This window comes from Serinus canaria, chromosome 4A (assembly GCF_022539315.1).
Source record: "Serinus canaria isolate serCan28SL12 chromosome 4A, serCan2020, whole genome shotgun sequence".
Taxonomy (NCBI): domain Eukaryota; kingdom Metazoa; phylum Chordata; class Aves; order Passeriformes; family Fringillidae; genus Serinus; species Serinus canaria.
In genome coordinates this window covers 12969583-12996393 of record NC_066318.1, presented here as the reverse complement: position 1 = coordinate 12996393, position 26811 = coordinate 12969583, and the positions used below count along the sequence as shown (strand labels likewise).

General features: G+C 41.7%; 1 protein-coding gene across 4 annotated transcripts in view; it reads left to right on the top strand.

Annotated features, from left to right (window-relative positions):
* The first annotated feature begins 7271 nt into the window (after positions 1-7271).
* The window catches only part of AFF2 (ALF transcription elongation factor 2), a 324933-nt gene continuing 305393 nt past the window's right edge, over positions 7272-26811 (top strand). For 3 of the 4 annotated variants that reach the window (XM_050974295.1, XM_050974297.1, XM_050974294.1), the window contains exon 1: positions 7273-7446. In XM_050974295.1, coding sequence (XP_050830252.1) covers positions 7400-7446 — 47 coding nt within the window. In that variant the 5' untranslated portion in view covers positions 7273-7399. Of the gene's footprint in view, positions 7447-26811 lie in introns of all 4 variants that reach the window. The other variant, XM_050974296.1, reaches the window with a different exon arrangement.

The following is a 26811-nucleotide window of genomic DNA, read 5'->3' as shown; positions in this document are numbered from 1 at the left end:
TTGGAACTAGATTTTAAGAGCATAAGTCATTTAACCACTTTTAAAGACTTTACTCTGGGGTGCCTCAGTGCTAGAGCTGTGCAAACACATGGTAAAAGACAGTCCATGCCCCAGTGAGCTTAATAGCCTTCTTGGTTTCCCCACAGCAATGCCATTACGCTCCAGCCCTCTTCTCTTGAGCAGGATGAAGGCCTTGCCTCCTCCTCCTGATTATTTTAGCAGAGCTCTGGTTAGCACATGGAACGAGCCCTCCAGACTCTGCCGTCAGCACTACAATCCTTTCAGAGCTCACCTGGCAGGTTTCCCAGAAAAGCAAGACACGGTCGTTTAAGCTGGTTGCCAGGAAAAAGACTGAATAATACTCATTCTAGCTATTTGTTTGGGATACTGGTTCTCACTTTATGGAATAAATATGCCAGACATTCATCTCTTGAATTAAAAGAAATTGCTGCAATGGTTTTGCACTGTTCTCAGCAGAACCTTTCCAAGACCTCTCAAAGGCCTTTGAAGGACCATCTCAGATGCTCTAATCCTGATGCTATTTCTGTATTGAGTACCAGTTGCACCAGGTCCTCCAGGGCTTAGGAGGAGTGCAAATGGGGAGTTCTGTGCTCTTGTCTACTAAATGGGCCTGAATATCTTCTTAAGTCATAACTAGCTTATGTTTCTTACAAGAAGCTGGGAAGGTATGAACACCCACAACCACTGGTGGTCGTGCAGTGTTTGAGTTTGTCAAATGTGGGCAGATAGCAGTGTTTGAGTTTGTCAAATGTGGGCAGATAGCCTAAAGGTGTGTTCTATACCATAACTTTTGTCACATCATAGCAAACTAGAATGTTGCATGTCTACAGGATCTATCCATTATGGGCCAAAATATTTGGAGGAAGCTGTGTCCATGGGCTGTGTCTGCCCATGGAAAGCTGACACTTGTGGTTTTCTTGCAACTGCCTCCCCACCGCCCCCTGCCCCTTCCCCAGGGCACTGGTAAAATGCTCCAAAAATACAGTGACATCTATCAAAATTGTGAACAAAAACAGCAGGTATCTTCACTGGGAATTTATTTGTGAAAACACAAGGACCCTGCCACTAATTTGACATAATTTATTAATTTTTTTTACTAGAAAAAAACCAGTAAATATTTATTGACCTCCTCTTGGGGGAAGTCTCTTTTTATGAGTTTCAGTTTTGTCTGCCCTCTTCACATGGACTATTTTATATATGTGGATAGTGTTTTCACATTTAGTGTTTTGTATTTATCATCAAAAGCCTTTGTTTGGTATTAAACATCTAGACAAATACCCAAGCTGTTGCTTGAAGTATTTTAGTCCCTCATGGTTAATCCTGAACAACTACAGGATCTGCTCTGAATATGTTTGTGAGAGATACCATGTTCTAATGTTAGTAGAAGACAGGAAAGTTATTTCCCTAACATAGGGTGACCAGAAAATTGAGGTTGAAAAGGATGAACATAACAGAGTGATCTTATCAGAATAAAAGAAGAAAGAGGAAAAGAGAAAGGAAACAAGATCAGATTTGTTGTCTTATATTCCACCTCTGTGCTAATGCTATGTGCCATATATTATTCTTTTTGTTTCTTTGATAAAAATGAAGCTTTGCCTAGTGTTACATTTCTGTAAAGTGCATTAGAGAATTTCATCATAAAAATCACTGAAGACAAGACAGTATTTCAGCAGCTTATGTATAGACATCATAGCTGTAAAGTGCTTCTGCCTTTTGAAAGCAACATGGCAGAAAGAAGGAAACTTGATGTGAAAAGCCTTTTTACCATGCTTTTGCACTTCAATTTTCTGGCTGTGTTTGTGTTTCAAAGTTGGTTTGGTAGTTTTGTTTTACACTGCGTGTGACCTTTAGTTCCACTCATAGGGAACATGTGGTCGTGCCATTGGTTAAAGGTACTACAGGGGTTGTTTCTGTGTGCCAAGCTAGGAGATGGTGAAAGCCATGCTAAAGCTCCAAGAAATTAGTTTAGTTAAAGGGAAGGATTGGAACACATGGCCAGCTCTTCAACTGCTCCCTATGACCCATTGTTCAGAACCAGTTGGTAAGCATGACATAAAGTTTTGTTCCTTAAATCTAGAAGAAGATCCCCAGCTGCTTTAAATCCTGCCAAACAAAGCATTGGTCATAAACATCAAAACAAGAAAAAAATAAGCTAAAGGGATGGGGGATGGATGGCAGAGAAAGATCAAACTGTGATGATTCTAATTAATTAATGAAATGTCTGCTCAAAAGTCAAGTTGGTTTTGGTTTTTTCTCATAAAGCCTCTGTACATTTGGCCAGTGGTGCCCTCCAAATTCCTAGTTTTGTAATTCTCCCTTTTGCTTTTCACAGCTGATTTGCATCTGCATTCCAGTAGATGTTTTTGGTTACTTGTTTGAAGTTACTTTATTTATTTACCAGGCTGTCTTGCCTGGTTTTGAAAGTTTAGACTATCCTGACAGTGTTTTAAGAGCTGCCTGGCTAATGTTCTGTTTGACAGCAATAAATAGGAATCTTATTGCTGTTGCCTTTTTTCCTCTTCATTTTTTTGACAGTGGCAAAACATCGAGTGGAGCTGTGCCTTGGTCAGGAAGGGTCACACAGTGTCACAGCCTAAGCACCACAACACTTCTAGCACCACTGCTGAGTTATCAATGTGCATCTCTTGAAAACATTAGCTTGCAGCCTGTATCAGGGAGGATTTTCTCACCACCTGAGTGGCATTCCTGAGGCTTTTAGTGGCACATGGCTGAGAAACAGAGTGGTACCAAAACAGAGAATTGAAACCCTCGGTGGCCAATCTAATCCTTGTGGGACCTTACAATATCGTCTGTGAGCCTTATAGGATCTGAGTGTGGTGAAACTCAGGGTGTCCTGGCAAGGAGCTGTGGACACATCCTAACACAATATATATAAGAGCTTGCCATTATGAACTCCACTATACCAAAAATGCCAAAATGCCATGTTTCCTAAAAGAGTCTACAGAAACTTACTGAAGCAAGGATTATTCAACAAACCATGAAAACATTCCCCTTACTTACAGTAAGAATACATTATCAATATATTTCTAGAATTGATTATTGTTTTAAATTAATCTTGTTTCATAAAATAGGAGTAGCAACTCTAATAAGAATAGTTCTGCACAGTTAAATGAATTGCTCAGGCAGCGCAGAGTGGATAATTACAATTAAGATGGTAGGAAAATAAAGATTGCCTATACGTACACACTTGAAATTGAGTAACAACATCCTTTCAATAACTAAAATCCTTATGTATTTCTGAAGAGGAAATTCAGCCATAGAGGCAGAACATGATGGGTTCCTACTTTATGTATGCACATCTCAATGGTGATTTTTTTTTTTTTGTGATATAGCAACTTTAGGATATGTAAGATTTATGCCAACTCCTACCTGTTCTCACAGAGCTGAGCTAAATGCTCTTGTGCCTACCTTCAAACAGATGCTAATATTAACTTAATTTTCAATGTATTAATGTAACCTGTGTGCTTTATCTAAGGTGTAAGTTTGTTCTCTATACATGTTTAGTGCTGTATGAATGAGGCACAGAAAGAAAAATCAATCATTGCTTCACAGAGAAATATGAACTCTGTTAGCTTCATTTTTCACACTGTGAAAATGACTTGACCTTCCTTTCCTCAGAAATCCAAATATCTCCAATCTGTATTCATAGCTGGGCACAAATTTTCCATTAACATTTTCTGGATAGAAAACTGTGATTTCATTATTCTTGTTTTGGGGGAAAATAAGCTTTTCTTTGGATAAAACGGAGTGTTCTCAGCAGAAAAGATTTCTGTGCTGTGTCACAAGGGGTGCAGTTCAGTAAACTTGTGCCTCTATGGCTATGGACTGCTGGCCTCAGCCTGTCTCACCTGACCCACCATGGACAGTCTTATCTCTCCTCCTTCAGGAACAGGGACATGGGGGCAGGTGGTGGCAGCTGCACCCTGGCCTTTGGAGCACTACATGGGCCCTTGTTACTAGTTCACACCTTCCTCATTGCCTTTGTATGTTCATTTGCACACAGATTACAAAACTACTTTGGGTAAGGAGATTATCAAGGGATGTAGGTAAGTTTGAAAGAGAAAGGATGAAGCTGGGATGTCCCTTCCCTGCCTCAAACTCTCTTCTTCCCTGTTTGCTGCTGAACCTGATGAAGGAGGTGGGAAGTTTGACTGTTTTGGTGTAAGCCCAGCAGCTCTAATAACTGCACAGTGTTTTTAGCTTGTGAGTCCACCCACACCTCAGCCACAGCAGCCACCAGAGGGGTCTGGGCATTTGTGCCTTCATCAGAGGGGCACTCTGGCAGGAGGCAGGACTCCTTCTCCTCTAAATGGTGACAACTGCCCAAGCCACCCACGAGGAGCATCTTGCTGGGAAGCCAGCTCTGGGCTGGTCGAGCAGGCCGGGCAGGGCGGCTGGCACAGGGCAGGGCCGGTTAGGATGGGCAGCAGGGCCGGGTAGGATGGGCAGCAGGGCCGGGTAGGATGGGCAGCAGGGCCGGGTAGGATGGGCAGCAGGGCCGGGTAGGATGGGCAGCAGGGCCGGGTAGGATGGGCAGCAGGGCCGGGTAGGATGGGCAGCAGGGCCGGGTAGGATGGGCAGCAGGGGCTCCCGCCTGCAGCCTCAGCGGCAAAAGCGGAGCCTGACCGTGCTGAGCCAGCACTCCCCTTTGTGGCAGGCTGCGGGGCCGGGCCGCAGAGCACAGGGCCAGGAGGCCTTGCTGATCTTATTATCCCCGTTCTGAGCTGTTGCAGGTGCTGGGAACCGCAGTTGTATTTTCCACTCTAACTGTAAAAGAGGTCACGCCGAGGGCAGCTGAATTTTCTATTCCTGGCAGTTCGGGTAAATGAACCCTTCACTGTGTGGAGCCAGAGCTGGGGCAGCCTCGTGCTTGTGTTTGCCCCTGAGCTGGGGCCTTGTCGAGGGTTCTGGATCCCTGTGCACTGGGGGAGCAGCTCCACCCGATGTGTCCCCATCCCTTCGCTCCTGTAGGCCAGGTCTTGATGAGAGGGCCAGCTCATGCTCCATTGCTGGGTGTCCAGGCCATTTGTAGACAAGTGTGGCTACTGTGTCCTTGGGGAGAGGGCTGGGCATGGCATTGTCCCTCCAACCTTGTGGGAACAGATGTGTGTCGGGCACAGGGCTCCAGTGGAGCATGGGCTGGGTTTCCCCAGTGGTGGCATTCAGGTGCATCCTTGAGGGTTTGAAACTGACTGCAAAAAGCTGTTTGAAACTGACAGTGAAAAGCTGCTTCATTCATAAACTTTGTCACAGACCTGAGGGCACAGGGTGCTTGGGGAGCTCCAGGTGCCAAACAGGCAACTTCTGAGGAGATCCATTACCTCTGCTATTGCACATTGTGGGGACAGCAGGTTTGCTTGGTGATGAAGGATCTCCCACCCCTTAGCTAGAATGAGCTCTGAAAGCCTTTTCAGGATCTGTTCTGTGTATCTTTTGCTAGTTTCTGAAGAATTGAAAAGGGTTTGCTTTAAGAAAGTGAAGGTGCTTATACCTGGGATGTGATTTTTCTTTCTGTAGGGTAAGAGCCCTTGGCCTCTTGCAGACTGCTCTGCTGCAGGGGTGGCCGGCTGGCAGCCAAAAGACCCTCTGAAAAAACAGGAAGCAGAACTGCCACCTTTTAAGTCCCAGCTTTTAGTATGTTGTTTAATGGTTGAAGTCAATGTACTGAAAATAAGCAAGATATTGAATGTAAGTGATTAGGTGACAGACTAGGCTTTTCGTTTTATTAGTAGAAATTGTTAAAAAAACCTCTCTGTACCTGCATCTGGAGAAATGTGAAATTTTGAAAGTGTGACTCCACCTCCCGTGTCGGTCTAAACTATTAGCCACAAATTAGGATTTTGAATGGGGCCTTCAAAACTAACAATGACGCTAAAAGAAGTGAACAGAGGGGCCCAACTCACGATATTTTAAAATTTTAGGGCCAGAGTGGTGTGTTTCAGTCAGTGGCAAAAACAGATGCAAGAAAGGAAATGCTGTGTGCACCTGATGTTCCTGCCAGAGGGTTCACTGGAGCCTAGTCTGTGGTGGCAGAGCTGGCTGCTGTGACCAGCTGCGTTGAGTCTCCTGGGGCTGGCACACAGCTGTGGAGACAGGACCTCACCAAAATAAGGGTCATTTCAAACTTCACCAAGTCCTCAACACTTGCTGGCACACAGGGACGTTCTTTGATTGGTTCTGTGGAAGACTGGAGTAAAAATGAAGATGGCTTTGGTCTTGTCTTTGCAAAACTAATGTGTGCACTTGTTTGCTCAGTGGGTATATATATTTGAAGTATTATAAATATAAAATGGATGTGAAAAGCCATAAGACACTGGTTACTGTTAAGAAGGGAATTCAGATATGAAAGTGTGAATCTGGGTAGAGAAAAATTTCACTTAGGGGATGAAGGGAGCAGTGGCCCCCTTTCTACTTGTGTGTAGGGGCAGCCTCGAATTTGTGTTTGGCTTCTCCCTGAGATTGGTGGGGGACTGACTAATGCCTGTAGGTGAGCAGTGCCACTGCCCATCACAGGGCTAGCGGGAAAGGCCATCATCCCAGTGGGAGAACGGGCTGCTCCCCTGGATCCAGACCTCACAGGCCTCAGGAGGGCCTTTTTCATCCAGCCCTCCTGGGTTGCCCCAGCCTGACTCTGCTCTGACCCTTGTCTGCCATCCTGCATCTCGCAGTGCAGCTGACCCGGAGCTCTGGCCTTGCCATGTCCGTGCAGGCAGGTTTGTCCACACAGCCAGCAGATGCTGGCTTTGGCAATTAAATGATAGGATTATAGATGCCTGGTTTTGTGTGTGTGTGTGTTTAGTGTTTTTTCTTTTTTTTTTTTTGTTTTTTTTTTTTTTTTTTTTAATTCTCTCTCCTATTCCCCCTTCTGTGTCTCCCCCCTCTCCGACCCCAGCCAGGCCTCCCTAGGTCTCCCGCAGGCGCGAAGCCGCGCCGCTCCCCGCATCCCCGCAGTTCCTCCTTCCAGCTAAACTTCCCCACGCTCCCGGCGGGGGCTCGCGGCTCCGCCGGATCCCGGCGGTGCTGCCGCGGCGGCTCCATGCCGCGGCTTCGGGCCGCCCCGGCTCCTCCCCTCGCGGTGTGCGAGGCAGCCTGCCCGCCCGTCTGTGTGTGTGTGCGCCGGGCCGCCGCCGCCGCTGTGCTGCCTCTCCCAGCCGGGCACAGCCGCGCCGCGCTGCTGGCGGCGGCGGCGGCGCTCCGCCACCCCGGGCGGCTCCGCGCGGCCCCGCGGCGGCCGCCGCTCCCCGCGGCGCCGCTGCCCATGCGGGCCGGCCAGCGATAGCCGCGCCGGCTCGGCTCGGCTCGGCTCTGCGGGGCGGGGAGGGGGCACCACTTCTCTGAGTCTCCCCACCACATCGTTATGGACCTATTCGACTTTTTCAGGGACTGGGACTTAGAGCAGCAGTGGTAGGTTTTTTCGGGTGGTGGGTTTTTTGGTTTTTTTTTTTTTTTTGGTTTTGGTTTCTCCCCCTCCCGCACCACCTCCCCTCCCCGTCTCTCCACCCCTCTCCTTCCAGCTGCCTCCTTCCTACCCTTCCCTGCTCGCTCCCCCGGTGCCGTAGCCTTTGTTGAGGGGCGCAGCACCCGGTGCCAGCGGGGAGCAGGTCCGCGCTGCGCCCGCGGGCAGCGGGGCCGGCCGGGGCAGCCGGTGCCGGCCGGCTCCAGCCACGCTCCGCGACCGCGCCGCCGGCCCCGGCTGGGGAGCAGCGCTCGGAGCGCGGCGGCGGGGGGCGAAGTTGGCCCGCAGGGCAGCGCCGAGAGGTGCCGGGTGCCGGCTGCGATCAGCGGCGGCAGCCCCCTCCCGAGCAGGGGCGGCGATGTTCCCCGGGATCGCGGCTTTGCTAATGTTGTGTTTACTGCTGTCACTGACAATGTTCCTTTCACGGGAAGAACCGCAACTGTAGTTTCGCTGTGTGGCACAGTTCGGCTGTAGCTCTGATCGGTGTGGGGGCTTCTGTTGCTGGTTTTGCCGGTTTCCTATTCTAGATGAAGCGTTATTGAAGTTAGTTTTGGAAGTGGCAAAATCAGTACCCGTGATATTATAACAGGTCTATTTTTTTCCTGCCCGTGTCTGCATCGTTTTTCTTTTCTTTCTTTCCATTTATTTTAAGAATGGAATTTTAGGTTTATATTGCTCTGTAAATAGATGCACACCTTAAAAAGATCGGTGCATCTGTTTAAGTGCATTGTAAACTTGTTATCAAAGTGAATGTTAAGGAATTTTTGATGGGTGACAAGTATCTGGGAAAGTTAGAATGTGGGTAGGTACTTAGTCACTTCTGTGGCTGGTTAATGAGATTATGCTTATTCTTTGGCCGGTTTTATTGGTTCTTTCTTTACTTTTCAATTTAGCGAATATAATTCCTTAACTGTGCATGGGGAAATTCAGAGATTGGGTACTGCTTTGTTAAATGCTTTTAGGCTGGAGTGCAGTTTGCCAAGGAAGAAAGAGACTAAAATACTGTATTTTGTGATCCTAATCTCTGAATGCCACACAGATTATATATGTGTATGTATGCGCATTTGGACCTCGTGTTTTGCAGAGGTTTTACTTTACTTTGTTGATAATATAAAGGTATCTCTAGGAAAAAGGTAATATATCTTGTTAATAACTATCATTTTGCCAAACACGGTCTAACAGCTATACTTGCAAATCCATAGTAATCAGAACCAAATACCTGTCACGTTCCATTTTACAGCAATTGGGAGTAAATCCTCACAACCATAAACTACACTATATCAATATTAATCTGTAAGCAGGCGTTTTGGATCATGTGCATGTTTTATCAGCTCTGCATAATCCATTGTATTACATCTTTTTAATAATCATGCTGTTGTTATTTAAAAGTAATAATCACAATAAAATTAGTGCTCAATTAAATATTATGCTTCTACTACGCTATCTTTACTCTGCTACACTAATTTATTTTGCAGACAACTGATAACCACCGTATTACCACTCAAATAATATTTGCATACAATTTGCCTAATTTATAATGTGGGTAACATTAATTTAATAGAAGCTGTTACAACCCAATATGTGGGTGTAGTTCAAATACTAAGCATTTATAGGTATTGAGTTTTAGAGTTTGCTTAATAACTTACTTTCATTTGACTATGGTTTTATGTGGATTTACAAATGTGCATCAGAAAGAGGGGAACTCTCGTGCCTCGGTTTTTCCACAATATATGAATATATTGCCTCCCATTCTAAAATTCAATTTGCTGGTTTTTGTACTGTGAAATGTATTGGTTTTAGTGGTTTTAGGGCTCATGAGGAGAGAATGTTTTTACTTTGACTGTTTCAAACAGTTTGATATCTGCTCAAACTCTCTATGTGGCACAGGCATTCACACACACTTACTGCAGAGATCAAGTTGCATTTAGCTTTTAGCAATCCAATTACTATATGTATGTGCATATATAATACGTGGGTACACAATCTACATGTCTACACAAATGTGACATGTATTTTATTATACATGTAAATATTTTTGTCTCTGACAAGTAGTTGCATAGCTTACAGAGAGTTAAATTTAGCTCCTCTGTCCACAAACACGTGTATGTATGTAATGTGTTATACATACATCGTCTCCACACACCCAGGAATATGCATGCACATCCATCAAGATTTATTAATTTTGTCTGTGTATCCAATGTGGTGTGGTTGCTTTGTAATATTTGCAAATAAGTATATATAACATGTGAATGTTATATGTGTGAATTGCTACTTCTTATTTCGAAGCTGCCCTCCTTCTGCCTGTGAGCTGGCATTTGTAAAACGTGTTTCACAAGCATTTATAAGGCAATTAGGGACCCTCTTCTGCATTCCTTGCAAACCCAAAACTTCTCCTAATCTGTGCTGCAATCACCAAGAAGGCAAGCTCAGGCCTACTGTGTGTGTGGGTGTTTGTATTATCTGTATGCAAAGTACAACAGAAACATCATTAGCCTGAGAAATATATTAAAAAAATATTTATAGCTTGAGCAGATTTTTTTTTTTAAAGTCTGATTAAAAGATGTAAAGGTAAACTTTCTTGGCCTTGCCTTTATACCAGGAAATGACTTTGTGAAAGTTACTCATTGATGGGAAAAATACAGTTAATTTCCCCCCACCTCCAATGGAGGTACAGTTCTGTATCACTTCTTGAAACATATTTTGTCAAGAGCTGTGATTGTTACAGCGTGCAGTGCCACTGCACATGTGCTGAAATGCTCACCTGGCCTTCTGGATGATTAGTGGGAGCTTTGTCTTGATACAAACTGCAGGATCAGCCCTTTAGTTTCCCATATTAGGAGAGATCCCAGTAGTACAAGAATGAGATGTTTCATTGACCCTTTGTCGAGAGTGTGATTAGGAAGGTAGCTGAGAGTTGGTGTGGGGTTTTTGTTAACACTGGGATAAAATGTGTAAAATGAGGCCACAAATAGCCTTGTCAGTGTTTTGCCAGACTTGAAAAAAACTGAATAATACCCCAAAAAATTTAGGTAAATGTAAACTCAGGGTGAGATGAAAGGGCCAAAGCTGAAGTCTGCTATGATTCCTGGATGAATAAGAAGTGTTCACCTGGGCTTGCATTTAATATGAGCCATTCTATGAGGGAGAAAGAAAGGGAGATGGATATAATGAAAAGCTTGAATGCCTGTGTGCACCAAGGGGACCACTTGCTGTTAAAAATCAAATTTCATCTTTTAAATCACTTTCCATGCTTGTCTGTGGTAACCAAGTAAATGAAATCTTGCTGTGGCCTGGGACCATGGGGCTAGATTTGAACCTGCTTATGGAGTAAGGTGGTGTCATTAATCAGCAGCTGGGAAACAACAAAACCCAACAAAGACCCAACCACCCTGGAATATATACTCCTCACTAGCACAGACAAAGGCAGAACAATTCTTGGTTTATGTTACATTGATTGTCATAGGTATTAATATTTTTAAGTCCTCCAATCTTTAAAAAAGGGGAAGGTGAGAAAATACTTGGCAGAAAAATGCATATTGAGGCATGTAAATCAAAACCTGGCAAGGTGAAATAAGATGAGCAGGTAACAGTGTAGTCTTAGCTGTGTGGTTGCAAGGAAGAAAACTTAGTCCTGCAGAGAAAGAAGCCTCTTGTTTTTTTCCTATTTTATATTATGTATCACAAGTAGCCTAATTACAGCAAAACCAGCAAACTGCCAGTTATACAGGAAGAGGCTTAAACTCACTAAACTGTTATATAAATAGAAAGTTCAAAGGTCTGTTTGTGGCTGACAGAGCTGAGAACAGGCCATCTGTGGGCCAGGTTCCTCTCCTGTGTGAATGGAGAAACACACTGCATGCCACAGCAGCGTGCTCTTTCAGCATAGCCCTCAACCTGGAGGGGGTGATCCTGCTCTCCAGACAAAGGTGAACTGTTTCAGTTCCAACCCTGGTTATTTCCCCCTCTTCACCCACCTTCCTGCTTCCCTCTCTGCCTTGTGCCCCTGCAGAAGACCTTCACAGTTACAGTTCTTTCACCAGGGGTTGTAATAACTCACTAAATGAAAAGTCTTCTAAACGTGCAAACCGTGTTGTGTTTCTGATGGGAATGTGTGAAATAGAGTAGATAAGCTCTTTGGGAGTTTGGATTTAATTTTTATCTTTTTATTTTAATTTTTATGGTGTGATGGTGAGAGCATTAGTGTAGGAAAAAGCCACATTTTGAATGGATTCTGTAAGATTTTTCTTCCTATTCCTTTCTTTTCCCTAAGAAATATTACAGTTGAATTGCAGTTACTTTTTGGGTTTGTATTACAGACATCCACGAGTAATTATTTGAGAATGTTTCGTTTTGAATTTGCTTTGAAAGTGTAAATGGATAGATTGTGTGGCTACTGGTGGGTGTGTGAGGGGGATTAGATGCTGTCAAAACAAGCAGCTGAAGAAGACCAAAAATAGTCTTGGGCCAAAACCTGTACTTGAAGTACATCCTGATTTAGTAATTCTTCCCTGGCTGATATTGAACTTCATGGAGTGTAAATCTTGAAAGGATTTGGCTGTTTGCAAACATTAAGCTCACATCTGTCCTATGAGGCAAAATTACTATCAGTTTAACATCATTTGAATTGTTTTCCTAATGATTCATTCAAGAATTTAATGCCTTTTAAAATATACAAATTGGGATGGAGAGTAGATACTTCAGGTACTGTTCAGCTATTCTGAAGCCAGGCAGAACTTGAGAGCATTTAAGCAGTTTGTACGTGAATGCCAATTATATTGTTTGAGGTTTTCTTCTTAGTAAAAGATGGTACTATGAATGCAGGTCCTTCAGTAAAGCAAAATTATTCCTTTTGTCTGACAAGAGTACTTCCACAACCTGGAATTTTCTAAATAATTTAGAGTGGCAAATGTGACATTCTGCACATTATTAACTTAGATATACTAAATGATCTTTGAAAAAATGGATGGACACTGCTCGTCTTTTTATGCTTCTTAGGACTGTGACAATGTGCTCCAGCATTGTGGCAGGAGTGTTGTGATGTTTTTTGTATTACAAGGCCCAAATTCTGTTTTTATCTAGGTAAAGAAAAATGCCCAATATGGTGAGATGGGATAAAATTTGTGCTAAGCTTAGAAAAAGCACATGGGCCCTAATTTAGCAGAGCCCATAGACAGGTATGTGGTTTTTGCACATGAGAGAGCCTATTAAAACAACTGTGATTTCAAGTTAAGTTTCACCAGACTGGGTCCTTGATCACTCCCAAAATGCTCAATGTGTTTCACTCATGACTAAACCCCAATTTTTGATGTATATGGTAATGAAAGCAGATGTTATTTTTGACTGTAGAGTACCCATCTATTTCCCTGAAATCTACAGCAGCTTTACATGATTTTACCAATAACTGGGCAGTCAGAAAGAATGCAAATATTAAATCGCATTAAAAAAAATCTAGAGGGATTGTAAAAAGCATTTTATGCCTTAAACCCATGAAGCATTTAGAATAAGCATCTAAACAGATAGACTCTATCCTGTATTTTTCCTGCCTTTAGTTTTTGTGTCAAGGACTGGAAGGATTTGATTCCTGAATATTTGTTAAATGTATATAGTCAATAAATGCCATGAAGAACCCGTGTCTTTGTCCAGCCTTGGTGTGAGTCAGTGGCCAGTCATGCCAGTGAAGGTGCTCCCAGTTGACTTGAGAGGGCCCTTGATTTGCCCATTTTGGCCAAAAGACAGACTTCTTTAAATGTGGAGCAACTCTCCAATGACCAGGATCAGCAAGGCTCTCTGCGCATGCCTAATACTATGCATGTGGAAAAACTCCTCGGAGCCCAATTCTGAACCTGTCCAATTCAGATTTACTGCCTTTCTTTTGTGGAAAGAAAAGAAAAATGGAGGGGAAGGCTTGCATCTTTTCTCTTGATTGCAGTTAGCAGAATGGATTTTCTAAAGCCATCAAACATCTATTAACACTGAAAACTGAAAATGTGCCACAATTCGGGTTTTGCAATGTTGCAAATTCTTTCTTAAGCATTGAAAAAGGAGATAGTAAATCAAGTAAGATGTCAAGTTAGTGTAACCTTCCATAATATAACATGGTCAGGAAGTCACAACAGTGACTCTAAAAGACAGCTCTTTCATCCTTTTATTGTTACTGAATGTTCTGTGTTGATGCTTTGTAACCAAAATATTTGTTTAAATTGTTCTAATAGCTTTGGTCAGAGGTCAAAAGGTACATTACTCCTGACTAATGGACAACTGTAGAGATTAAAAAAAATGAGAGGAGGGATGGCAGTTGTGTGTGTCAGTAGCTTTTAAGCTCCATCTTGAATAACTTCTAATGAGACATTTGTTTGACCAAAGATTTTCACTGAGGGCATATGATGTTAAATCTTTATATGTGAGGAAATTGTGGGGGAATGAGCCCGAGGGCTTGTTTTCAAATACATTGTACTGGAGTCCAGTCTCAAAGAAACTTGATAAAAATTGTATATTGCTCCTAAATTTCAACAGGACTGCTATTGAATGCAGTCAGTTTGATGGGTTTACAAGGCTGGGCTCATAGTGCTGAAAAAGTAATGTGGAGCAAGAGAGCTGAGGTAAGGGAATAACCCAAAACTTCCTGCAGTTAACTTCCCAGCTGTTACAAAGTGTTTTATCACGAAGAGACTATTTCTCAACTTGTACATAGCAGATCAACAACATAAATTGCTATGACTTCTAAGCAAAGGTCTGTAGTTTCTTTAGTAAAACTGTATATAATGCTTTAATGGCATTTTATTAATATATTCAAATTAAGCCACTGAGAGAACAAAACTCTCACTTGAGATATTTTTTTCTTGTGACTTCGGCTGTTGATCTGTCTTCTAGCTGTAGATTATAAGTGAGTCCTTATTTCATGGAATTTGGGATGGTCAGTTTTAAGGAGAGTTGGAGATGATACCACAACTGGAAGCTGATTTTCCTTGTAGGTGGAGCAGAGAATAGGGAATGCCATTTACTATCTGTGGTGTGTAAGACTTGTTTAGTGAGGAGCTGTAGTCAGCAGTTCAGATTCCTGACTCACATGCTGCATGGTGCTACCAGTTATAGTAAGACATGAATAGCCCACTCATAATTATATGCACTTATAGGGGTGGGGTATTAACAGCCAGCACAGAAGAAAACAAGATAGAGCACCAAGTTAAAAATCACAGAGTTGTTCCTTTGACAAGTATTATAATAGCTATTTTTGTATGCTGTGGGTGTACATGATGTTGTGGAATGAGTAAATTCTGTAGCTCTACATTGCCAGTGCCTGGGGCTCAAACCTGCAGAATCCTTACTACTGAGATTAGTGCTTTTTCCATTTGGCACTTCTTTACATGGACTGTTGGCAGGATTCAATTGTAGCTCAAAAGTTTTCTTGGACATCCAAGTGTAGGCTCTTTTGGTAGGTGATAGTATTTGCATCCTGCAAAGTGACACTGGGTAAAAGCAGAGCAGTCCTTGGTGGCTTATGATCTGTGCTGAGAAGGTGGCTTCATAATGGAATGTTTTTTATTTGAAATGTTTTTATGTCTGAGGGCAACAGTATGTTATGTAAGTCTACTTTTTTTTTTTGTCCTTTATTACTGGTTTAGGTCAAGATTTCTCTTGTGAGGGAAAAGAACATACAACTGTCAGCAGAGAAAACAAATGCAAAGCTTTAAATATAAACTATTATTAAGGTCTCCATTCCTATTTATTTCAGTCTCATGTCATGAGGGTAACTGAGATCCTGCAGTAAAATATGCTGTTTAGGTGACTGTTTCTGTGCTGCTGTCACTAGCCATGCTTGTATTTGAGAATACTGTCTTGGAACGTTATATGTCTGTTGGTTATGGACCTCTTAGTGTGCAGAGATGCCAGAGTAAGAGATGTTTTCAGAAGGTTGCACATGCTTTAGTTCCCTGTCCTGAACTGTCAGGTGAGACCCCCATAGCTTGGGGGGCAGCCAGTTCATGTATGAAAACTTTGGGCTGCTCTTTTGAATGTGGGGGTGATTTTTCTTCCAGTTTCTTTCCTGTAGAACAATGGAGTGACATTCTTCCTGGTGTTTCCTATGAAGAATAATGATGAGGAATTATCTTCTCTGTCTACAAGTGTTTAAAAACTCATTAGTTAGGGTCCCTGAAAGAGTTCCAATACAAGTCAGTGGGTGTGGTGAAGCCAATTGTAATGGGAAGTGGCCTGAGCCCTGGGGCTGGTGGTCAGCAGGGAGGCAGAGCTGTAAAGAATACTGTGCATATGCTATAGTAAGCATTTTCGTAGATCTCTGTGGGAGAGGACAATGGCTTTGGAGCTCATATTTACTCAAAAAGCAGCCCTTTGATTTTCATGGCTTTCTGCTTGGTTGCACATTGGAAAGCCCATTTGTCTTCACCAAGCCCACCAAGCCTTTGAAGAGGAGTAGGTGAAGGAATTGAGGCATTGGCCAGTGGCTGAGGGCTAGTGGTTGCTTGGAGAAAGAACTGAGTCGCATTGCTTTTTTTTGGTAATACTGGAAAGGGTTGTTGTCATTTTTAAGTTTGTGAAATCAAGGTGAATATATATTTTTAGGAACAGAACATGGATTCTCTCACTGGTTCTGTGGCTAACTAATTTACTGCCTTTGGAAAGTCATTGATATCTGTCAAAAACGAGGCAGTAGTATTTACTTCTGTGGTGATTTGCCTTTTTTTTTTTTTTTTGTTCAGGTGCAAATCATGAGAAAGAAGGGCCAGCTGTGTAGTTACCTTTATCTGGTCTTTCTGCTCACTTTTTCATCTTCCCGGGTGTCAGCTGGGAGCTGCTTTTGACATTTTCTCTACTGTGAACTTCACTGTAGCTACACAGTCCTTCACTGGCTTGCTTGTGCAGTGATACCTACAAGAAAAGCCAATGGTATTGATTGTGGCATAGCTGATGCACAGAGATCCTTGTGTTGGGTGCAGCATTTGTGCTGATGATATCAGACACATGTTTAGAAAAATGGGGTGATATTTCCAGCCAGAGACCCTTCAACCATTCATGATTTGTCTCTGCTTTTCTCCAGTTTTTACTGTTAGACTTTCAGAGAAGTCATTGTCATCACCCCTCCTTAGGCAGTGGGGAGTGGGAAGAGAGAAGTGACTTGCAGAAGGACTCATCGTTGGTCAGGAATGCAGCTGAGTTCCACTTCACTGCTTGCCAGGTCTGATGGGTATATTTTCCTATTCTGTGGGGGTGTGATGAGGTTAAGTCCCTTAATGTTTATGAATGTTTATGGTGATAGAGGAAGACAGAAACCTAGGCAGATATATTAGTAGGGGGCAGGCAAGCCTGTAAAGAGAAATGGTGGGATTTGGGCAGTGCAAGAGAAGGTAATCAAAGCAGAGAACTCTTCTGAAGGGCAGAATTTATTTATAGTGTGTGTCCTTCATGTAATTTGCCCTGCTAGTATAGCTGGACAATGAAGGCCATGGACTTTTTGAAGACAGAACCATCTTGTTACTCCAGAAGACTTGTCATTTACCAGATCTTATAGCAAAGCTTTGTATATGCAGCTGTATCATAAGCAAACGTCATCTCTTGGATGGCTCACTGAATAGTGCATCCACAGTTTTTCAGAAGCATTGTTGCTCTTTGAGCCAGCTGCCTTTGTTTCTAGCAGATCGCTGCTGCTTTGTTGGTTAACCCTGGGCATGAGTTTTCTTCACATATGTTATTAGACTGAGCATATTTTCTATTTATACCACTTGGGGATACAAATTACTGTGTTGCATTCAGCAAGCACGAGGAAAAGTACATCCTTGTGATTGGACAAAAAAAGAATACAGGGCAGAAATTTATTCTAAGGTCCTTTCTTTCAAGGTTCAAGGGAAAACAGGCAGCAAAAACAATTCATGGTCTTTATTTTTATGTCCCTGAAAAGCAGGAGGTATTTTCATATATGTGTTTTAATAGACTATGTTGGTGGAATTTGGTTATGAAATTAACAATGTGCCTTTGAAGAAGGGAACAAATTTTGTTGAAATCCTGTGTATCATTTTTAGGCAATTAGGGAGATGATTAGTGTCATACATTCTTGGAAGCATTGTCTTTGTGGCTTTGATAGTTGTCTGTGGGCCAGTAAATTTGCACTAGAGGGCTGAGCTGGAGGCCACTGCAGCTGGTTGAAGTTTTTCATTGATTTAGTAAACTCTAAACCGTACTTGGCCACAGCTTCCCTTTCTTTCTCATTTCATTTTGGGAGCAGATGACCTTTACCTACTCTGTGGTAGAGCTCCAGAAATATTATGCAATCTATTGCAATGTTTTTGTTACTGCTCAGTCTTCCCTTCTCTCTTTAAAGAGCCCTTGCCCAAACTGACTGGTTTTTAGTGTGCCCATGAAGGGATCATAGACAAGGGAATATAATTGAAGAGAGCTTTGGTATTTGTGTCGGGAAACACCTGTGCTCTCATTCAGAATCATGGCTCTTTCAGCAGGACAGTGAGCACGTTTGGATCGTAGACCATGACTAGGTGTTATCCTCATCAGGATAATAAATAATACACTTCCCTGTCACTTCACTCTGCTGTTTCTTTCCCCATTACCCAAGACAAGCTGTTGTGTGAGAATTTTTCCTGGTTGTAGACTGCTCATGAATCTTGCAGTACGTGACATGCAGACATCTAACAAACAGGACTAGAAACTGCATAAAATACACAGACATAACACAGAAGTCATATGTTTGAAAACACATTAGAGCTCCACAAATAACCTGATATCTAGGAGGCTTTTTTCCCCCTATATATCTATAACCAAAAATATTCTGCTAGTTGCCTTTCAACCAGATCAGGGTTATTTTAGATTTTGTAATGATTCTCGCTTGTGTAAACTCACACAATCTGCCTGCAAATTCAACTTCAATGATAAAAGGTCTCATCAAAAAATTGAGGCAGGCTCGAATGTTTGGTTAAGATTTAATATCTTTCTAACTAATTATAACGCAGTGTCTATATGCACTCTGATATCTGTGGAAAGAAAAGGAACAAAAAAGATACTGTTCCATTGTACTGGGTCTTTTGTAAACAATTACCGGTGAGGTTGATGTCTGAAGCAAGGGTGAGAGAATTGATAAACCTTTTCCAAAGGGCTTGAAAAGTTGAATTGAATTCTAAACGTAGATTAGGAATAAATGATGACAGCCAAGCCAGCATTACCTCAGTTGATTAATTTATAAGGATACTGGTCAATGATTTTAACCAACAGCTATGCATAGTAGAATCCTAATGGGATCTGTCTGTTAAGATTACATAAAGTAGAGCATTTGATTTATTTCATAGCTTTCCAACGCGCCACTTTAACTTCATACAAATAATGCATTAGTCACACTGGATAAGATGGCGTATTGAATAAACTTGTGATTTTGTCTGCTTCTTATAATCTGATTTTATAAAGGATTAAATCTGTTTTAGTACTTTATTCATATCATAAAAGAGATTGTCGGTTGAATGAAATCTTTACATCTGCCACTTTCTATCTCATTAGAAAAGACAGTAACATAAAGTTCCTCGTTTCCTCACAGTCTGTTTTATCCCCTGGTGTGTCTGAGTGTGTATATCTTCCCTCCATGTTTGTATATTATAATGTCAGTGTGTTCTCAGAGTTGTGGTTAAGAATGCGTCACAGCTTTGGAGGGATAATACCAGGGGCTATAAACGCTCTGGCCAAGAGCATACCCAGCCAGGAACAAACAGGGATGTGGGCAAAGGGTGACTGTCAAAAATCTGACAGTGATGGCTTGTAGCAGCATGGCCACGTGTGTGTGTATGTCAGAATTCAGCAGGTGCTCCAGTACCCCAGCCCTTGACTGTGGGTGTGCCTGTGTCACTGGGCACTGAGTGTGCCCTGAACGATGAGTGGGTGTTAACTCAAGGCTGATTTAAGGGGATGTGAAGGCTGAGCATTCCTCTGGACTTCAATGTGAATTGTCACTTGTGATCAACTGTCATTCATCTGTCACACTTCCACTGGTTTTAAAAACACTCTTCTAGTTCAGATGCATGGTTGTTGATTTTATTAAGTTAGTGTTTAATGGAAATCTAGGCATTTTTTTGTCCACTGTTGCTGGGGGGTTTATTTATTGTTTGTGTATTTTATTCCTTTTGTTGAAAAGTGTGTCACCGACAGGATGCTGCTGTTACAGCTAGCAGTTGTAGACCTTCAAAAAGTAGCATCAGTAGATCTTTCCATAGATGTTTTCTTATTTGTATGTAGGGATCTTGCCATTTTTATTTAGTCCTATTGAGTGTTTAGGGCCAGACTTGGCCTTCTGAACATGAGGTTGTCTTAGATTCTGGTGTTGAACTAGAAGGTACTATCCAGCTCTTTCAGGTTTGTGGTTTTTTTTTTTTTTTTTTGGTCAAGGTAGCTTCTGAGGATCTCAGTTTCCCCTTGCTGAGGACAAAACTTCATTCACTTGTTTCATTGTTGTTCATTTTCATTTGTTGATACGTGTTTTAGCTTAATTGGCTCTGTCATTTCAATCTTGTCTGCTTTGCCCTCATATTTTGATATGGTAGGAGTGTTTTGATATAAAACATGTGTCCAGGCTCCTCTCTAGGTCAGGGGTCCTCCTGCAGGCTTTGGTTGCAGACACAGTGGGAGCCCTGGGGTGGGAATGGGGCTTGTGCTGGGCTTGGGCTGCCAAAGAGTTTGCACAGAACTCCCATTTGACTCCCAGCACAGGACTGGGCCTGTCTCTGACTCCAGCAAGCTTCTTGAACAAGACTAAGACTCACATATTGTTCTTCATGCTTTGTTTCAGGAGAAGTGACAGCAGGGCTTAGCTCTGCTCTGCATTGGCCAGTGTCTCTGCAGCAGTGCTGAGCCCTGCAGTCATGGCTGAGTCATTTCATACTTAAATCATGTTCCTTACTGAAACTGAAGGGAAGAACTCTTCACCTTTCACAAAAGTGATTTGGTTATATGCATTCCCATGATGCAGAATGGTCCTCAAAAGGGCAGTAATGTTTGCTGAGGTGGAGAGTTTCTGGGGCCAGATCTGAGGAGTGTGCACAGGTTGGTTTGCTGAGGGCAAGATTCAGGACACTGTACCCAGATGGAAACTTCCTCAGCTAAATTGAGTATCCTCTGCTGCAGGGTTACCTACACACAATGAAGCAGCTCTAGTATCTGTGACGTTGCTTAAAAACTGTGTGGTCATGAGAAGCAGACACAGCTCCAGCAGCACTGGGGGAAGTTGACTTTGCAGGGAGCCTTCCCCAGCCATCCTCCTTCACATCAAACCTGCACTGCTGGAGGTGTCATCCTGGAGCTGGACATGGCAGCAGCCCACATCCATTGCTGCTCTCAGGGATCCAAACCTGACATCTGCTGTGTGCACCAATATTTAAATGGAAGTATTTGTCAGATTCCTTGTGTATATAGTAGCATAATTTTTGGGGTGAAAAGTGTGTGCTCATTATGTATTGTTCTAATTGTTATTCAAGAATGGACCCACAGTTTGGTAATACACTGAGAACTAATGTCACCTTCCAGCCCTCAGTTAAAGACTTATCCTGTGAGATGGTTACAGCAATAGGACACAGCTTAAGTATTTAAATATGAAAGAGCAGTGCCACACTGTTCATTTTCAGTGAGGAGTACTGACTCTATCTCTGAGTAAACAGAGAGCAGCTTTTTATGAGAGATTTTTGTTGTATTTTATTTGGCAGCTGTCTTAGTAGGAATTCTTCAATAGTATTTATTGTATTTTGTGCTGGTAGGGGTGAGAGCCAAAGCGGAATCTGAGCAGTTTTACTTGCTTCACTCATGAACAATAAGAAAATATTGCTGTATTAATTACTTTTGTGCTTTATTGGCAAAAATAAAGAGATCCTATAATATGAAATTGCTAATATGAGAAAGGCTTTGATTTTCTCATTAGCACAGGATATTTTGCATCTGTTCTGGTTCACAAGTGCATTGTCGGCACTTAAATAATAATAATGACTCAGTAATGAATAAGAATAACAACAAATAAGCATGAGAGTGTTCAGGCACTCAGGCACCCTCCGGTGTTTATCAGTAGGTTGGTTTTGGAGGTCTTGCAAAATGAGCTGTTCCCATATGCCCATTCAGATTTTCTTAGATCATTGCACAGCCCAGAGATTCATTTTGCTGCTGACATGGCTGGGTTATATACAAGCACTTTTTTTATTGTATGTCAGTAGTAAAGTGCTAAAGTTGAAATGGGAAATGTTTCTTCCACTTAGAGACATTTAAGTCTCCATTTTTCCTCTCCATTTTTCTTTTTTCAATTTTTTTTTTGTGTGTGAATAGAGTCTTAAGTATCTCATTGTTTTGAATTTGTGAAAATACCAGAGCACTGGATTGTTCTGCCAGTCTTTCAAGTATGTTCTTAAAAACATAGCCTGGAAACACCTTCACTGAAGTTCAACTCAGCTTGTATTAAATTGTCTCTGCTTCTTAGGTACTCTTACAAAAACAGAGAATGTTAAAATAATGTTTACAGTCTATCTTGAACGTTAAAGAGCCCAGCAGTCTAAAATGAAGGTTCAGTTTCTGATTTGACTTTTGGTTTATAGCACTGTCTCACCTTCTTTAAAGTCTCTTGCCTGCCTGTATAATATGCCACTGTGCAATTTATGGATTTCATTTTTCTCCAGGTCTTATCTAATATCAAATATTTAAGAATAGTGATAAGTGAAAGATAGCACAATACTCCCTTTATTGTTAAAGCAGTGGCTAATTTTGTCAAAGTATATTAACTTTTAGCATTATTCTCAGAATAATTTGGACTAATGATGTGTCTTCATAGTTAAGAGTTTAAGTGAAAAGGAGAATTATCAGTTCAAGTTGGGGGAAAAAACCCAGCAATTGTGCTTTGAGTAACTTCTTAAAACACTACTTTGCACTGTAAATTATACCCTTATGATCTTGCAGTTCAAGTGAGTCACAAAAGTGTGGATGTGTATAAGCAATGATGTGGAATTTGACAATTCTTGTTAAAATTCTTAAAGTTCTGGAATGGCAGGGAAGAGGGCATCTTCTGTGTGAAGAGTCTAAATTGTACCTGTCCATTAATGCCATTGAAGGACTGCCTTTAAAACAGGCTACCAAAAAGTGGCCTTATTAATTGCTCCAAGTGATAGTTGCTTAAAGAAGTCTGCCTGTGTTAAAGTACACTTCAGCAATAGGTGTGAAGTAAAGGAAAGCAAAAGTTGATTTTTTTTTTCCCTTGTTGATTAAAATTATTTTTGGTCCAACAGTCCTCAACTATTCATGGTAAAAATAAAACAGGAAAGGAAGAATAATCAAAAAAAAAAAAAAAAAAAGGCAAGCAAAAAAAAACCCACTAAATAAGTCCTCCTCCTCCAATTAAAATAGTTTAGCCTTGGATAAGCCAAAAGAAATTGATAAAGTAAGTAGTTTAATAGCACATGACCTGTAAAGTACTTAAAGTGATCTGTAAATGGAAGCTACCCTAAGCCTGCTTCTTGTCACAATAATTTGTCTGGTTTAAGAGGAGGAAAAGTGGGTCTCCTTGGCAGTACAAGAGCAAGTAGATCACTAGGTGAGATCAGATAGGAGTCTCTGCTGAGACCCAACTGCAACAAAGCTCTTCTTTGACACCATTTCTACTGCTGTTACTTCTCTTAGTAAGTGTGCTAATTATCATGAACCTGATAAGGCTAATATTAATTGACTGAACTAAATGTAAATTTTGGTTAAATAGAGAGTAGTTCAGTAGACTTAACAGGTGCTGATTTGCTTAACTGTTATATTCAAAGTGAAGGTATGCTTCAAAACAAAATAAATAATCCAACCCTTTTGGGGAAGCTTCAAATACTCAAGTTTTACACTTAAAACAGAAAAACTCAAAGTTTTCAGGATATCTTCTGCCTTTCTCTCTTGTCCTGTGACACGTTATGCAAGGACAGTTAGTTGTGACAGATTTTGTGTTGCAGTGGAATCCCTCTGTAGCCATTTGTCTGGCACAGAGTAGTGTGGTCTGTTTGTCTCCTGACATTACTACAGTAGTAAATGTTGGGAAATAAATAGCAGCACCAACCAGTGTAATTAGAGGTCGGGTAGATGTGGAGTTAGAGGGGGCCCTGCTTTGGGTGGAACCTTTTGGGCAGATGACCTCTCTCTGCCTCACTCTGAGTGTTTGCAGAATGGACCCTGGAGTGTACACCTGGCTTTAGAGACCCTCTGGGGCCTTGTAGTTGTGAAGATAAATAAAGATCTTTCAAATAGCTTTCATATGTCCAAGCAAAACTGTATCAATATTAAACTGTTCTTCTTTTCCTTGGGAGGAGAGACTTTCCTGGTTAAGTGCTCAGTATTATAAGTGGAGACATGGAAATGGACATGGAAGAAGCAAACATGATACCTCTTAGCAACAAATGTCACAGACATTCTTGGGCATGCTGGAATATTTATAGTATATTTTATGTATACCATAGACATTGCCATTAGTGCACAGAACCTCTTCATTTTAATTGTCAGGAGAGCTGTCACACAGAAACAGACTGCAAGAACAATCAGCTTTTATCATTTCACAGCTATATTTTATTACTTTGTAAGATATTTTCATTCTTTTTCCCCCTTCTCCCTACACATGTTCATGGGTAAGGCAAACAGGTCTGGAAACTGGTGTCCTCTGCCTATCAAGTGGCCCTGGCAGAGCAAGGTTCTTCCTCTGTGCTCTAGGTCCTGGCCACTTCCGGAAGGAAGCTGGGGAATCCCTTATTCCTGTACTTGAACACTGTCATCTCAGTCATGCTTCTAGGGACTGACTTCTGTATTCATTCTTGCTAGGAATATTCTCCTTTCCAAAACACTCCCAAAGCAATCTCCAACCAATCCAGAAAAGGCAAATGTATTATGAGACTTGTGCAGTGTCTTAGGTCTCTGTAGTGTCGCTGGGAAAGGGGCTGGAGTGATACCTCAGAGCTGGTTTTGATGCACGTGGGATAAAAGTAGCTGAGTGCTTTTCTGCCCTGTGCACACCACCTGTTCCAGTGAAAAGAGGAAGCCTTAACTGCTTGTAATGGTCATGAAACTAGCTGCACTTTACTGAGACACACAGGTGCAAATAAAAACGCACAGTCTGAAAGTACATAAGGTAATAAATTGACTGTTGATAAATTAGAATACAGCTGCACTTCTTTGCAGGGTGAGGGTCGTTTATTTCTCTGTGTGTCCCCTTCTCCATTAATGCAGGGTAATTATCACACTTCAGTTTGGATTGCAAGATCTTCACATGCTTTTACTGCAGGCAGTGCTTTACTGAAACTATCCTGCATTATGTCTACAAAGGTTGAAAAAAAGAGGGGGGGAAATAGAATTACTTCCTGCCTGAGGAACATGCTGCAGGGCTTTTTTTATTTTTTATTTTTTTAGTTTTGTATTCACTAATTTACTGTTTGTTCTAGAGCAGCAGTGAGTGGGAGTTAAACTTTAAGTGCACATTTGGCTCTTTAAAAAGACATTTAGTGTACAATTACTGCTGTTTACCATCTTATAATTGTTGTGTGTTTAGGCTTAGTCAGGCTTAGGAAGATGGGTATCTGTAATCTTTGAGGGCTACAACTCCCTGTCCTAGTTTTTACAAAAGAGAAAGTAATTATAGATATTGAGATGGATACAGAGATAACATAACACTTTGTGCTGTGATGTTTTAGTGATTAGTGTAAAATAAACACATAGACAAAGAGAGGGGTTGTGGTGAAAGGTGCTGTGTGTGGCTGCAGTTTCAGTCAGTGATATTTGAGCGTGATACTCAAATCGAGTCTGGGAGGCAGGGCTGCTTGCCATGGAGTCCCCAGATTTGCTCTTCTGAACTTGCACAGGTGCACAGTTTATGAAAAGCTGGGTTTAAGAAAGGGGCTGTATTTGTAGTAACAATTGTACGTTACACCACATCAGAGTAGAAGTAACTGCAGTCATGCCTCGATTGGCAGCCCGGTGACAGGGGAAGTGTCTCCATCAGCCTTTTTTGGTTGACAGCTCTGTTAGATAGGAAATAGAAACATGGATAACTGTATATCTGGGAGACCCAGATCTCTGTCTTAAGCCTCAACAGGGCTTAAAGTGTAGTTTATGGGAGCAGCCAAGAGTTGGAAGGTGCAGCTCTCCCAGTCTGAAGTCCATCACAGGAAGAACAATTGATTGTTTTAACCTGCAATGTAGCTTGTTGCTCAGTAAAACTGTCTTTTCAATAATGCATGGATAAAGCACTGGAGAAATATGGATGAATCCAGGTGTAAAATATGTAGACACTAGTATTTCCATTTCTCAGAGTTATTCCACATCTCAGAGTTACTGAGATGTGGTCTTTGTGGCTTGGCAAAGGATACCTTGCTGACATACGTTGTCTGGATTTTCTTCCCAAGGAGATGCATCTGTGAGGAACAGGCTGAGATGGGTATTCAATGCCTACAGTGGAAGTAGAGATGAAGTTAAATGGGTTGATCTTGCTTTGAGCTTGAGTGGAAAAAGCAGTTGTGTGAAGAAAAAATGTGGCAAATATGTAACTGAAAATGCCATAGTACTTAAAAGGCATGAGAGGTGGTTAAAAAGCATCATTAGCTAAAACAGTATCTTGCTCCTTTAATTCAGTTTTATGACCCACTGTAATTAGAGTACATAGCTCCCCTATTTTTCTTGAAACAGAATATTATTGGATTTCAGTGCAGTCATCTGAAATTTTTCACTTATAAATAAAATTAATGCTTTCAGCTTTATTTGTCAGTAATGTTTTTGGATTACAGGTGCTCTAGAGAAACAAATCTGTTTGAGGGCTATTTTGTAGCTGAAAGCCTTTGAGAAAATGTTCCTATCATTCAAAAAAGATCTGAGGCTCTGAGTAGGTATTGTGACTGTCATATTAACTTTCAAACTTAGAATGCAAAGGACAACTAATCCTTCCCTCCTTGGTAGAAGTCATATGCTGCTTTTTAACTTTCTTCACCACGTTTTATTTTTAATGTAATTTTAATGAAAAGGTGGATCTGCCATTATAAAGTTGTTTGTGGCTTCTCTTCTGATGTTCGAGTGATAGGAATTCCAGCAGCGTTACTTTTTTTTTTTTTGAATAACATTAAATATATTCTGCACTTAAACTTTGATCTTGTGTTTAGTCCTACGTGTTGAAATCCATGACACTTTCTTTTGGCTTTATCTGTATCCTTTTAAAGTCGAGTGATACTTTTTTAAGAGGCTGTAATAGTGTCTGGATTGAGACCACAGAGCGGGACTACTTGGGTGTTACAAAGGTGGAAAACAGGGAGGGAGGTGGTGAAGATCAAATCCAC